This window comes from Folsomia candida, unplaced genomic scaffold, assembly GCF_002217175.1.
Source record: "Folsomia candida strain VU population unplaced genomic scaffold, ASM221717v1 Fcan01_Sc007, whole genome shotgun sequence".
In the NCBI taxonomy this organism is placed as follows: Eukaryota; Metazoa; Arthropoda; class Collembola; order Entomobryomorpha; family Isotomidae; genus Folsomia; species Folsomia candida.
The window spans coordinates 3,709,676-3,721,959 of NW_019091199.1; the positions used below are offsets into that span (position 1 = coordinate 3,709,676).

The window sequence follows — 12,284 nt, forward strand, 5'->3', positions numbered from 1 at the left end:
AATGAACATGCCTGATGCCTGATGCAGAGTTATAAATTATAACTTATAATTTTAATTTACTTTAATTTACCCAAGTATGCAATTATATAGGAAGCAATTCTAAAAGTCATAATAATACGAGCAGTGCCATTTTATCTATATGGCAAGAAAGACGAGGCAGGCAGTAAACAATATGACGATATACATGGAAGTATGACGCCACATAACAATATGTGGCGTTAGTATACTTTACAGTCCGATTGTGAGTCACCATTTGTGGCTTGGACCGTCATCCGACCGACGGTGAGCTGATCTATCTCATAAATCTAACAATTTGCATGAATAAAAAAAACTTGCAGGAACTTTTTAATACAACTATTTAATACGGATATCAAACCAGTATTTTGGTGCATTTATTATGTATAACATTGACCGTATAGAGACACTAATTTAATTCCCCTGGACATGCGCATAAGTGCAACTTAATACATTACTTAATACATTTTAAACAATAATTTAACTCATACGCATGTTTTTAAATGATTGCCGTTTACTCATAGATTTCTTTATTTAGCTGCATACACATCTTTGTAAAATTATGTCATTATATTTGTAATATTCGCGTATGCCAGCATACTATGAATGAATCTTCTTTATTGGGAGTTTGGGTTAGCTTTGTGGCCGTATTTGATTCACGATTAATAGTTATCTTCCATGTATTTAGTTGGGGGACGGAGAGAAGTCATTTTATCCTTTGAAAGCCTGAAAATTATTGGTTGGGTTTTTTTCTTATAATTTTCTTGCATTATATTTCCGCTTTTAGTTAATATTTATGTTGTATGTACATTATGTACATACAACAATAGTACACATACTACAGATTGTTGTAGCCTACAGTTGCATATTTTGTCTTTTTTCCAATCTTTTACCCTGATTTCTTGTTTTCTTTCCTAGTGCGGAACATAATAACACAACATGTTCTATTTACTGCGAGCTAATATTGGACGCTAATTGTACAACGGTTTCGACTGAGCTAGTTTGTTACATTTATTTATTAGTTATGTCATTTCTAAAATACTAGTGTTAAACTCGATATCTGGTTTGCATAGAGGGTGGCTGGATCTGCGGTCTGCTCTTCGTCTCTTATTTCTCACTTTATTAAATCTTTACTATTTATTGCTGAACCATCAGAGGTGCTCATCTCTAATAAATATGTACGTATGGCTATCCTTCTCCTTGGCTAGCTCTTTGCTCTAGAATAACTAATTCGGCACGATGATGCTGAGTTCCGGTCTAGCTTTGCCAATTATGAATACTCCATTGCAAATATCAAAGTGTTCTAGTAGCGAATGTAGTTTGAGGGTGGAGGTCCTTTGGTTTTGGATCGAATGTAAACCATTTGATGGACCGACGTGGGTGGAGCCTTCTTCAGGTTTTTCATAAAATTTCTCACATTGACCACGGCCGTGAGTCTGAATATTAGCTTAACAATGAAGACGGTCATCGCCACGGCCTGGATACCGGTAGTGGCCACAATCATGTATAACATCCCGATCGCCTCGATGGCCAAGAGCCAGAAGAGGAGAGAAGAAACGCCCCACCAGAGCTGACATTTGCCCAAGGCGTCCTCCGCGTCCCTCTGAACGACCAGAAAATAAAGAAAAATAACGCATCTGGATAATTAAATCATACATTTAAGAGGAACCGGACAGACTCTCGTACTTACGTCATAGGCAGAACTCAGCAAGACCAAGGACATGATGAACTGGAGCGAGTGGAACACCATGACGGCAATCCAGATGAGCAGGTATTGACTTCGGATCACTGAATCAAATAATTTTGGCACATTACGTACGTAGATTTCTGCCAATATTTCTGTGTATGCATGTATGCGTACCTGACTCTACTGTGATGGGGCCCTTTGCCAAGGGTCCCTTGGCGTCATACATGGCCCACTTATAGCCGTAGTAGCAGAGCAGAGTGGCTGCCAATAACTGATGACAATTTATTCAAATGAGTTTAATCCAATTTGTTATGCATAAAATCAGCATATGAAATTGGAGACGCAATAAAGCTCACCAAATCACAAACCGACACGATTTTGACGGCAACTCTTCCAGCGAAGGGGTTATCTCCAGCGCCAGGCATTCCACCGTTTTGAGCAAAAGATCAGGAAATGGAGATTATGTACTCAACGCCACTGGGGAAAGGCGTGCAGCCCCCAAAAACCAGCCAGCCCGAACGAGGAGGATAAAATCACCTCATGCAGATGGTGGACAAACATGACAGTGGTTGTGCGATGCTGGATACAAAGTAGTTGTGATGCTGAATTTGAATAATATTTGGATTTGTGGGAGAAAATCAGAGGGAATGGGCAGAATTTGGAGGGAGAAACGAGAAGACTTTCACTTTTCCGCAATGAGTCCGAATTTCCATTCCGACTTTCACTCACTCCTCCACTTCTGGGGGTCTCCAGCCCGGATGTTGGGCTGCAGCAGGGTGTTTGGTGGTGGAGAAAGCTGGAGAAAGCGAGTTCATGGGTGAAACTAGTGGGAGATCTCTGGCTGGCGCATCCCCGATTGCACCATCCATTCATCATCAGATCACAACCTCAAACTTCTCCACATCACGGGTGAAAAATTCCAGACTCGATGTGGAGCAAACACGGAGGATCGTTACTCTTCTATCGCTCCTTATCCAATGTATTTGATTGACTATGCCATTCATTGTTCAATCCTAGTGTTTACCAGACTGACATTTTCACCTTTGTGATGCAATACATAGCAGATGGACGGAGCAGAGGATGGACACCCCCACACCCATTCACAGCATCACAACTTTTATATCTCTTCATCGTTTGGTCTGACCTTATCCTCCTCCTCCCTTCTGTCTCCAGCAATGTGTGACATTAGAACTGACAGGCGGAATTGCTTGGCCACGGGATAAAATCGATCGATTGAGAGTCAGATTGGGCTTCATGTTAAGTAGTGTGATGAGAATCTCAGTGATATGCCACATGCACCACCAACCAAGTATCTACACATATGTACTAGTGGCTTTTCCTTCCCGTCTCATGTCACCATCATCTTCCTCCGGATGAGTGAGACGGGTTGCGGATGTATGTAGTGGTTGACACAGGGCTTGTTTTTTATGGATATACAACAATCTCGACTCAAATCCACAGTATTAAAAGAGTCCTTGCCACAGATAAGAGTATGAGACACGACTCAAATTCTACTACTAATACATGCTTGACTTGCAATTGTTATTCATCTTTTATTTTTTTACGTCAACAATTGTATCGACAGTTTTAAATATAAAATTATACGGTATTCACTAATTCACTGATAATGCTATGCTAGTCATGATAGATGAGATAAATACATGTGCACGACTTGCTAAATACAAGATCACAAATATTTAGAATGGTGGTTCTACTTAAGACAATCGAGTGACGGCTAAAATACATACGAATAGTTATTTATGGGTTGACTCCTGACTTCTTTCTCCCGACGAGGCAACGTGTGCGCTATTTGTGTTATGATGATAATCCTATCATAACTTATCCTTAGTACTGACCATGAAAAATACTGGTGTACATGTATCGATTACACAAACAAAATGTCCTTTCTACTTTGTGCACTAATTTTCGATGGAAATGAACCATGCTTTTAGTAAGCACTGTCTGCTTACGTATTGGTTTTCCTACGCTACTTGAGTAAAATTTAGTTATTACTGTTCTGATTTAATACACATTGGTACAACTTTCACGCACTGCATTTCACGCCCGTACCACATTTATTTCTCGGTTACGCTGAATGATTCATTTGCGACCTATTCTATTCAACAAGTTGATGAAAGAGATGCGATGTAAATAGTTTGAGACCCTGTTTCTGCTACTAAATATGTAAGTCGTCCTAACTATTTATGTAGTTTGAATAATCGTGAAAATTTGAGACTTTGAAAATAATCTTTTAACTTTCCTTCCCAGTAAATATCTCTAATAATCGTAATAGTATGTCTTTCTGAGGTATAAGGTAATTCGCCAGGCGAATGCGTCCTGAACAAGTAATGTTCATCACCCGGAGCTAAGTATAGTTTTCACTAATTTCTGTTAAAATTTCCTTCTCCTGATATTGCAATTTACTTTGTGTCAATGTTGACTTAATATTTCCTAGAAATTTCTTCCGTCTTCGAAAAATTTGGAAGTCATATTCTCTGCTAATTAAAATCCAAGATAATTTCTCTCAGTGTTAGCGGGGAGGAAAGTTGTCATCGATGTCATCAAAGTAGTAAAGTTGTGAGGATGACGAGTTGATGTTATTTTCTTCCTCAAGTTCGCTGACATAACGTCCCACAAAGTAAATCCCCACGACGCGAAATATGAGTTCGCCGAGCCCGAAACCTATGGAATTAAACAAATGAGCAAGTAAGGCAATGATGATGACCATGATACATGTACCATTATGTGAGAAAAAGGTGCTATAAAACTCATGTGCCTACATACCCTGTATAGTTTTGTGTGTTATAAATTAGAAATTACCGAGGAGGTAAGGCGTCGGGTGGAACCAGACCAAAAGGGCGATAAAGGCGAACAGGAAGATGGACGTGCATTGCCACAGACGACATTTTTGAATCGACTTGTTGTCTTCTTCCTCCTCGTCCTCCACCTAAATCAAAGTTACACAAGTTACACGTTGACACATCAAAGTTAGCACAAGTGCCAATAATTCACAATTGAGGAACAATTAAGAGAAAGTCGCAATAATTCAACTCTATAAATATACATGCATATGTACATAGCTTCTCGTATCATAGTAAATATATTCCCAGAAATATCCCCAAATATTCATATTTGAGCAATAATACTAGCAATATGTGCTCACCAAGTCTGTTCCACTGAGAAGGAGGCGCAAGGAAAAAGAAGTAAAGAAAAGCATGTTAGTATTCCAATAGAATGTGTTTTATTATCCTATTGCTTGAAAAATATACAAGTATTTGCTGGAGATCAGAATATATGTATAGATAAACAACGCAGTTTCTCCCTGATTTCAGTAGCACGGAGTTATCATGCTTTTCACGATGCTGGGACGCTGCTCACTTGGAATGAGCGCAGAGGTTTTGTGACGAGTGACAACTATTCTATTTCGATTGTATAAAGCAACGCGAGAATTTGTTTAACCTCGGCGTCGAGTTTCAGCCTTGGACAAAATAAGTCTTCTTAACATGCATTCATTTGAACTTTTCTCTTATTAGTCTAGTTATCTTGTGACCAATAAAATAAATTGATAACAATGCTACGATACATAAAACCATCAAAATGACAGCAATTATGTCATAATACGTACCTGAGCAAGGCACATCCTGCAAAGAACTGGAGAAAAATGGTTTTGCATTTTTAAACTGTTCTTTCCTTTAAACTATTTAAAAAATTAGAAAGTGATTGCATAGAGCTCACTGATACCTGGAGAATGTTGAATGTGAAGCTAAGAATCCAAATTGTGGTGAAAGTGCGACCCACTGAAAGGAAGCGAGAATTAATTTGAGATTACATATCGTAATAGAATTTTTGTCTTTGTTGCAGGGTTTTTGCATGCTCACAGTCTATAATTGCTTTTCTACCGTCTTGGAGTCGTTTCGTGTTGCCTTGAAGGAAGAAAAGCCGCAGCTCGTGGTGTTCAGTCACCACGGTGGCGAGGAAGACGCCTGATGGAAATTATCACCATCTTACTTACCATCTTATTTAATAGATCAGTTATTACTATCTTACCAATGGTCGCCAGAACAGTGAGGACGATGATGACCAGCGAAAATGTCTGCAACAGGGATGCAGACAACCATGTTATTATGCGTATGAATATAAGGAAGTATTATGTTGACGAATAAACAATTGCAGAATATGGGTGCGTAGCTTTACATGGTTTTGTGGATTACAAATTTCACAGCTCTCTAAACATGAGCGACTACTTAGTTTATGCAACCTCTTACTGTCCTATATCGCTGTATTGCTCACCATGTCAATGTACGAGATGATCTTGACAGCTCCTCTGAAGCGAAAGTGGTCCATGTTTTGAAGATGGGTTTATATGAATAGCGTGTGTGGGGAGGCGAGGCGAAGAGGGAGCACCGATTACCAAGAGTACAAATCCCCCTTAAGGTGCACTTGTGTTCACAGGTTTGGGTGAGTAATGGGATTTGTCGGTGTTAAAAACATGGTGGCAATAGTGGCGAGTTCAAGAGTGAATTGTAGTTTAAATTTTAGCAAGCATAGTGGTCAGTGAGTGGGCGTGTGTGTAATAAGTCAGTGAGATAAGTGCGCATCGTGATATGTTGTCGTTGCTGTATGTTTAGTTCCCAAGAAGCTGCATTTTTTTAACAAGTGTTTGAAACCGGTTCACATTTTAATGAGACAGGTGCCGTTCTTATTTTATATGTCGTGCTAACTAAGGAGCCGCAGTCCCAATTGTTGGAGGAGGGTGATTCCATCCAGGGAGAAATGTGGTGGTGGTCGTGGTGGTGAAAGTTGGCTCAAACTGTTCATGGTTCAGATTGTATACCCAATTTAAAGAAAAATGAAAAAATAGAATGAAAATGTATTTCACGACGAGAACGAGAAGACGTGGAGGCAGGCACACAGGTAAGCGAAAAGGGGGCGAATATGTGGTTGTGAGCCTCTCTGTGTTATCGCAGTTATAATAATTGCGGAGGTGAAAGTTGAGAATGTTGTGAAATTGGGTGAGAGAGAGAGAGAGAGAGAGGAGGAAGAAAGGAAAGATGAATGGGTTTCCAATACTGGGCAGCCAGACAGATGCGCTTATTGCGTTAAGGAGAGGAATATTATTAGGAGCAGGAGATTAGCACCACAACTTTCTCCTCTCCTGAAAACACAGGCATCCACACCTCACATGCCATCCCTCCAACATCGTTCCAGACGAGACGATAATTTTTTGGAAATTCCAATCTTTCATTTTGGCTTGATGCCAATTTATTATTTGTCATGTACAAAATGTCTGCGTGGACCGCACATATTGTTCCGTTCGTGATGGGATCACGCGTTTTCCCACAGCAAAACCTGGCAGTGGAGTAAGGCTGCTTTCCCTGTGGTCCAACATACGGAGAGAGCAGGATGGAAACCCGAGGCGAGACTAGCAGAAAGAAAGTTGGTCGGCCACATGCATTTCGTTTAGAGGATCGGCAGCGACTTTCTCCGAATCCACCACCACTGCACTGCACATTTCGTCTCTTTGTCCATTCATAGTCTGACGATGCGGATGTAAAGTGAAGCCCTCCAACTAACTAACTACTTGTCCCATTAAGGAGTATTCAGATATGATAGGAATAATCCTCGCTTTTCTCTGTACGGATGGATGTTGACCCCGAGGCAGACGATGAGTTCAAGGTCATGGTGCAGTCATTATACTTACATATACCAATGCATTTCAGTCAGGGTTATTTTTAATAATTTTTATGACTCTTACCAAGTAGCAACATTAATTGCAGTTAAATAGTTGTCTAATGGGTTGTTTTTGTACGAGTTTCATCAAAAACCTACCCTTTTTAAGTACTGGTGTAGATGGGCAAAGAATGTTGTGTAGTTAGTTTTGTACTACATATAATATACTCGCAGTACTTTCAAAGAAATGCTTGAGACTGGAAAACGTTGTGCAAGAACGATGTAATTATGATGGCTCTCTGCTTTGCAAGTTCATTGTTAAAATTTAATGAATGAAAAACAGGTCATCAATAAGTATATAAGTCGGGTTTCAAGAGGCTGAACCTATTTAAGCATTTCATCAATGGCTACCAGCCACCAGTGTATTTCCAACGCTCACAGTATTGCAACTTTTCAGAATATATCTAGGGTTTATTGTGACATTATTTAAGTCTCGTACATAAAACGATTAGGAAATGAAACAATGAACGCAGTGCACAATTAATATTTTTTTATGAACAGACGAGAACGATTGACTGAAATATTTATTGTGCTTGTGTGTTTTTGGTCTCGTTCTCTGCCTGCAGTTGATTTATCAGGACATTTATTATGTCCATTGCTGTGAGAAGCGTCCCAAGAACAGTGATACTTGCCATCTTACTTATAATTACGGCCGTGCGTTGTAGCAATGATGTTGCTGAGGACACTCCTGTCCAGATTGACGTACCATCGTCGTCCACTCCCCCAGAAGACACGCATCATCCAAGTGCCGATGGTAAGCGACCCTGATTCTTGCAAATCATCAAACATGTTATGCCCTTACCAGCTTTTAGCTGATTAACATGGAAAAGTATTTCTTCTTGAATAATTTTGTCTGTACTGCCAAGGTCAATAAAAGTTACGCTGCTTATCACTATATGCTAAATCATGCTGTCGCTTTGAAGGACAATTAACAGACGTAAATAAATGTTTATTGATTCACTAATTGGTTTTAGGAAAAAGTGCATTTCACATTAACCCAGTGTTTGTGTTAATAATTTGTAGTAATTAAAACAATGAACCACAAATTAAGGATGAATTAATTGATTATTGAGAGTAAGGTAAGAGTGGAAGAGTTATTAAAAATATCTGGAGGAAAACCATTATCATTACATATCCAACTCTATTATGAGGAAAACACTGTACCATGCAGTTCAGACCCAGTGACATGCTCCAATTTATGCGCATATGAGAAAGACTTTGATGTATTTAAATAGATATTTTGTACAAAGCAATGCAAAGACTTTGTGTTGCATGAGCCAGGCTCGCATTAAATCATGACATCATGGCACTACGAGGTGTCAATAATAGGATTAGAAACCGCACAGATGGAATTTTATAACCACCTATTAGCAGAATTCCTTGACAAGGTGAATGATTTAATGCCCATCAACATAGTTTATAATTCAGCCTAATTGGGACTTGTACTTGAATCATAAATGGGAGAGAGGACGGAAGCATCAGGTTGAGGACGGTGCTTACTATTCATTTCCAGTAAATAAACGTCTCGGAGGTGTAGTGGCTCGAGGAATCGAGAAACACTGAGAAAATGCTTAGCTTTAGATGCCTCCTAATCGGTCTCCTGATGTGCCATGGTGGACTGGGGTCGCTAGAAGTGTTCTCTGCCAACCGTGAAAACATCTTGCGCCAAGATGCCGGAACTTGCAAGGGGGCGATCAGTAAGTCTTCTGTGCAGGATTTTGTTGATCAGTTTATTGTCGTCAACTCCATGTCGCTCATTCTTCGTTGCGGTCTACAGAGTTTTCTTTCAAGTGCGTGAAAAATGGGGACACTTACGACCCGGATCCATCCACGACTTGTGTGTGTCAAGGGTTCTTATCAGCTTGTTGCACTTCACGCAATCCCACCACCACGCGTTCAACGGGTAATCCGACGTCAATAAATTTAGCTAAAAAGATTGCGAATGAGAATGCAATTAGAAATTACATGAGATTGTACTTACTCGTTCTGAACGTAGTTCTACCCTCAACATCAACACGTACAGTAACCACCACGAAGACCCCGACCACCACCCCCACCCCATATCCAACTGGTATCGCCGAATCTTAATTAATGACATAGGCAGCACATTTGTCAACAAAATTTAATAACTAAAAGATGCATTGAGAATTGCATGCCTAATTTGCTCTCAGCTTGCCTCTAACAATTTATAAAATGCTAGTATACAATCGTAACTTTTGATATTTTTAGGCTCAGACCCTCTGGATCCATTGACCGCGGACGAGATCACGTCCACCTCCCAAATCATAGAAAATTATTCAGCTGCGTCACGTGCAGAACCCACTCGTCGGTTCATTTATAATTGGATCACGCTGAAGGAGCCACCAAAGGACGTCTTGCTCCCCTTCTTCCTCTCCAACAAGGACCCCCCAGCCGACGTCTACCCCCGCAAGAGTTTCTCTGTCCTCATCGAGCGATCGAGCGGGAACGTGTTTGAGGCCGTGGTCAATCTGAAGACCAAGAAGGTCGAGAGTTTGGTGCAAGTTCATAATGTGCAGCCCTCCCTTAGTCCCGAGGATTTGCTCCGAGCAGAAGTGAGGGATTACGAGGGATTCATGTATACAAATGCCCAGTCGATGGGCTTATCCATGTTATCAATTTATATTTGTATGTCTTCCTTGGTGAGTGCAGGTGATTACTCGGTCAGATGCCACGGTGCAAAAGAGATGTGCAAGTTTAGGGTTTCCTGATATGGATCTTGTTTATGCGGACCCTTGGAGCATGGGCTATGTTGGAGATCGGCCAGAATATCAAGGAAAGAGGCTGGTCCAGCTCTACGTTTATGGGAAACACTCGATAGATGACAACCATTATGGTGCGTTAGCACTTGATTTATGTTACTTATAAATCCAACTCACTAACAGTTTAATGTTGACGTAGCACATCCCTTTGACTTCCTCCCGATCGTGGACCTTATTCAAGGAGTGGTCATTGGGATCGAAGAGCTGCCAACCCACGACGACTTTGATGCGGGAAACAAGGTTGGCAATGTGGTTCCTCACGCTGAGGCCAATTATGACTACAAACTGCGAGGTGGGGCGAAATTCCTCCGCCAAGACGACAAGCCTATTAAGGTGGAGTCCCCTCAGGGAGCTTCATACGTTGTCAAAGGAAATCAGATTCAGTGGCAAAAATGGAAAATGCGTGTCAGTTTCAACGGCAGAGAAGGAATGGTCATCCACACCGTGTCGTACAATGATAACGCCACCGTTCGCCCAGTCCTCTATCGGGCATCGCTAGCTGAGATGTTTATCCCTTATGGTGATCCTCGGTACGGTTGGGTGACTTAATTTGGGACCTTATTTTTGCAAAGTTTTATACAAATCTACATATACGTCACCTATGTCCTAATTGCAGGCCACCCTACCATCGCAAAGCTGTTTTCGACCTAGGAGAGTACGGAATTGGGTTCAATGCAGATCGTCAAGTTCTGAATCAGGATGTTGTGGGAGCGGTTGTCTTTATTGACGGAGTGCTGAATAACTCGACGGGCGACCCTGTCTCCTATCCCAGGATTATTACGGTACGGCACATATTTAGTACTCATTTTCAGTATACGGGATTCAGTGCTGTGGAATTATGTAGATAAGGGAAGAGGACGCCGGTATTCTGTGGAAGCACGTAGATTTCAGGACAGGGAAGGGTGTGGTCACAAGGTCGCATCGTCTGGTCCTCTCCTTCATCGCCACCGTGGGCAACTACGAGTACATTTTCATGTGGCAGTTCTACCAGGATGGGACCATTCAACTGCAAATCCAACTCACCGGGATCATCTCGTCCAACATGTTGGCACAAGGGGCGACTCCTGCAGGATATGGGTCTCTCGTCGCCTCGCAAATCGATGGGCAGTACCACCAGCACTTTTTCGCTGTTCGGTTGGATACTGAGATTGATGGAAATCCCAATTCGGTGTATACTTCGGACGCTGTTTCAGTCTCTGACCCCACCGGATCACCAGGAAATCCTTACGGACAAGGGTTTACTACGAAAAAGACGGAACTGAAGACAGCTGCGACAGCTAGGACCAAGATTGATCCTCTCAGTGGTATGTACACGCTGTAATTTTCCAACTTCCTACGCATGTAACGCTCACTTTACATATATTTGTCGATAGGTCGAGTCTGGGTGGTTAACAATCCTACAATGGCACATCCTTACACGGGACAAGCCAAGGGGTGGAAACTCGTCCCACCAAACACGCCCCCTCTCATGATGAAGGAAAATAGCCCACTCCGACCAAAGGCATCTTTCCTGGACTATGACGTCTGGGTGCTGCCTTATGCAGAGGATCAGCTCTTTCCGGGTGGATTCTACCTCAACAATAGCGGTCTGACAGAATGGGTCGGGAGGAATCCAGACGCCAGCGTGGAAAACAGGGACATTGTTCTGTTTCACATGTTTGGGCTCACACACATTCCGAGGGTGGAAGGTACGCAATAATATTCATAAAATAGGTAACCCAATGATGACATACATATGCAATAATTTCAATTACGGTTTCTCTTATCTCTTAGACTGGCCCGTCATGCCAGTAGAGTAAGTTTGTAATTTATTATTAATTTAAAGAGAAATAATTGGTCGCATTGGCATTATAATGGCTTATTGATGGTGTACAGGCACACGGGATTCTCGTTCAAGCCCTACAACTTCTTTCTGGAAAATCCAGCCATTGACGTACCCCCACCAAGTAGTAGATATAAGAAAAGCGAACTTTAACCATGATACAATAAATATATTTCACAATAACGAGAAATGAATTTGACAATTACTGCTTTCCTTCGCACCTGCGTAGGGTATCCTGTATGTCAAGTTT

At 41.3% G+C, this 12,284-nt stretch overlaps 3 protein-coding genes across 5 annotated transcripts; 1 reads left to right on the forward strand and 2 right to left on the reverse strand.

Moving 5' to 3' along the window:
• Positions 1 to 768: 768 nt before the first annotated feature.
• LOC110852177 lies at positions 769 to 2,574 on the reverse strand. Its single transcript, XM_022100166.2, has 4 exons — positions 2,059 to 2,574; positions 1,877 to 1,973; positions 1,706 to 1,803; positions 769 to 1,618 (listed from the first exon to the last, which is right to left on the reverse strand). The coding sequence occupies exons 1-4, from the start codon at positions 2,125 to 2,127 to the stop codon at positions 1,319 to 1,321; spliced, it is 564 nt and encodes a 187-aa protein (XP_021955858.1). The 5' UTR covers positions 2,128 to 2,574; the 3' UTR covers positions 769 to 1,318.
• Positions 2,575 to 3,230: 656 nt separating this feature from the next.
• LOC110852179 lies at positions 3,231 to 6,823 on the reverse strand. 2 transcript variants are annotated; one of them, XM_022100168.2, is made up of 8 exons: positions 5,993 to 6,823; positions 5,750 to 5,795; positions 5,602 to 5,685; positions 5,444 to 5,499; positions 5,328 to 5,353; positions 4,866 to 4,878; positions 4,523 to 4,649; positions 3,231 to 4,384 (listed from the first exon to the last, which is right to left on the reverse strand). In XM_022100168.2, the coding sequence occupies exons 1-8, from the start codon at positions 6,044 to 6,046 to the stop codon at positions 4,233 to 4,235; spliced, it is 558 nt and encodes a 185-aa protein (XP_021955860.1). In that variant the 5' UTR covers positions 6,047 to 6,823; the 3' UTR covers positions 3,231 to 4,232. The 2 variants fall into 2 exon arrangements, with proteins under 2 accessions (XP_021955860.1, XP_035709308.1); XM_035853415.1 differs by having other exon boundaries at positions 5,581 to 5,685; positions 5,993 to 6,821.
• A 962-nt stretch (positions 6,824 to 7,785) lies between these two features.
• On the forward strand, positions 7,786 to 12,217 carry LOC110852156 (copper amine oxidase 1). 2 transcript variants are annotated; one of them, XM_022100145.2, is made up of 11 exons: positions 8,884 to 9,129; positions 9,210 to 9,335; positions 9,429 to 9,503; positions 9,662 to 10,005; positions 10,103 to 10,286; positions 10,352 to 10,742; positions 10,829 to 10,994; positions 11,057 to 11,516; positions 11,586 to 11,900; positions 11,986 to 12,007; positions 12,088 to 12,217. In XM_022100145.2, the coding sequence occupies exons 1-11, from the start codon at positions 9,000 to 9,002 to the stop codon at positions 12,185 to 12,187; spliced, it is 2,313 nt and encodes a 770-aa protein (XP_021955837.1). In that variant the 5' UTR covers positions 8,884 to 8,999; the 3' UTR covers positions 12,188 to 12,217. The 2 variants fall into 2 exon arrangements, with proteins under 2 accessions (XP_035709305.1, XP_021955837.1); XM_035853412.1 differs by lacking the exons at positions 8,884 to 9,129; positions 9,210 to 9,335; positions 9,429 to 9,503 and adding an exon at positions 7,786 to 8,186.
• The last annotated feature ends 67 nt before the right edge of the window (positions 12,218 to 12,284 follow it).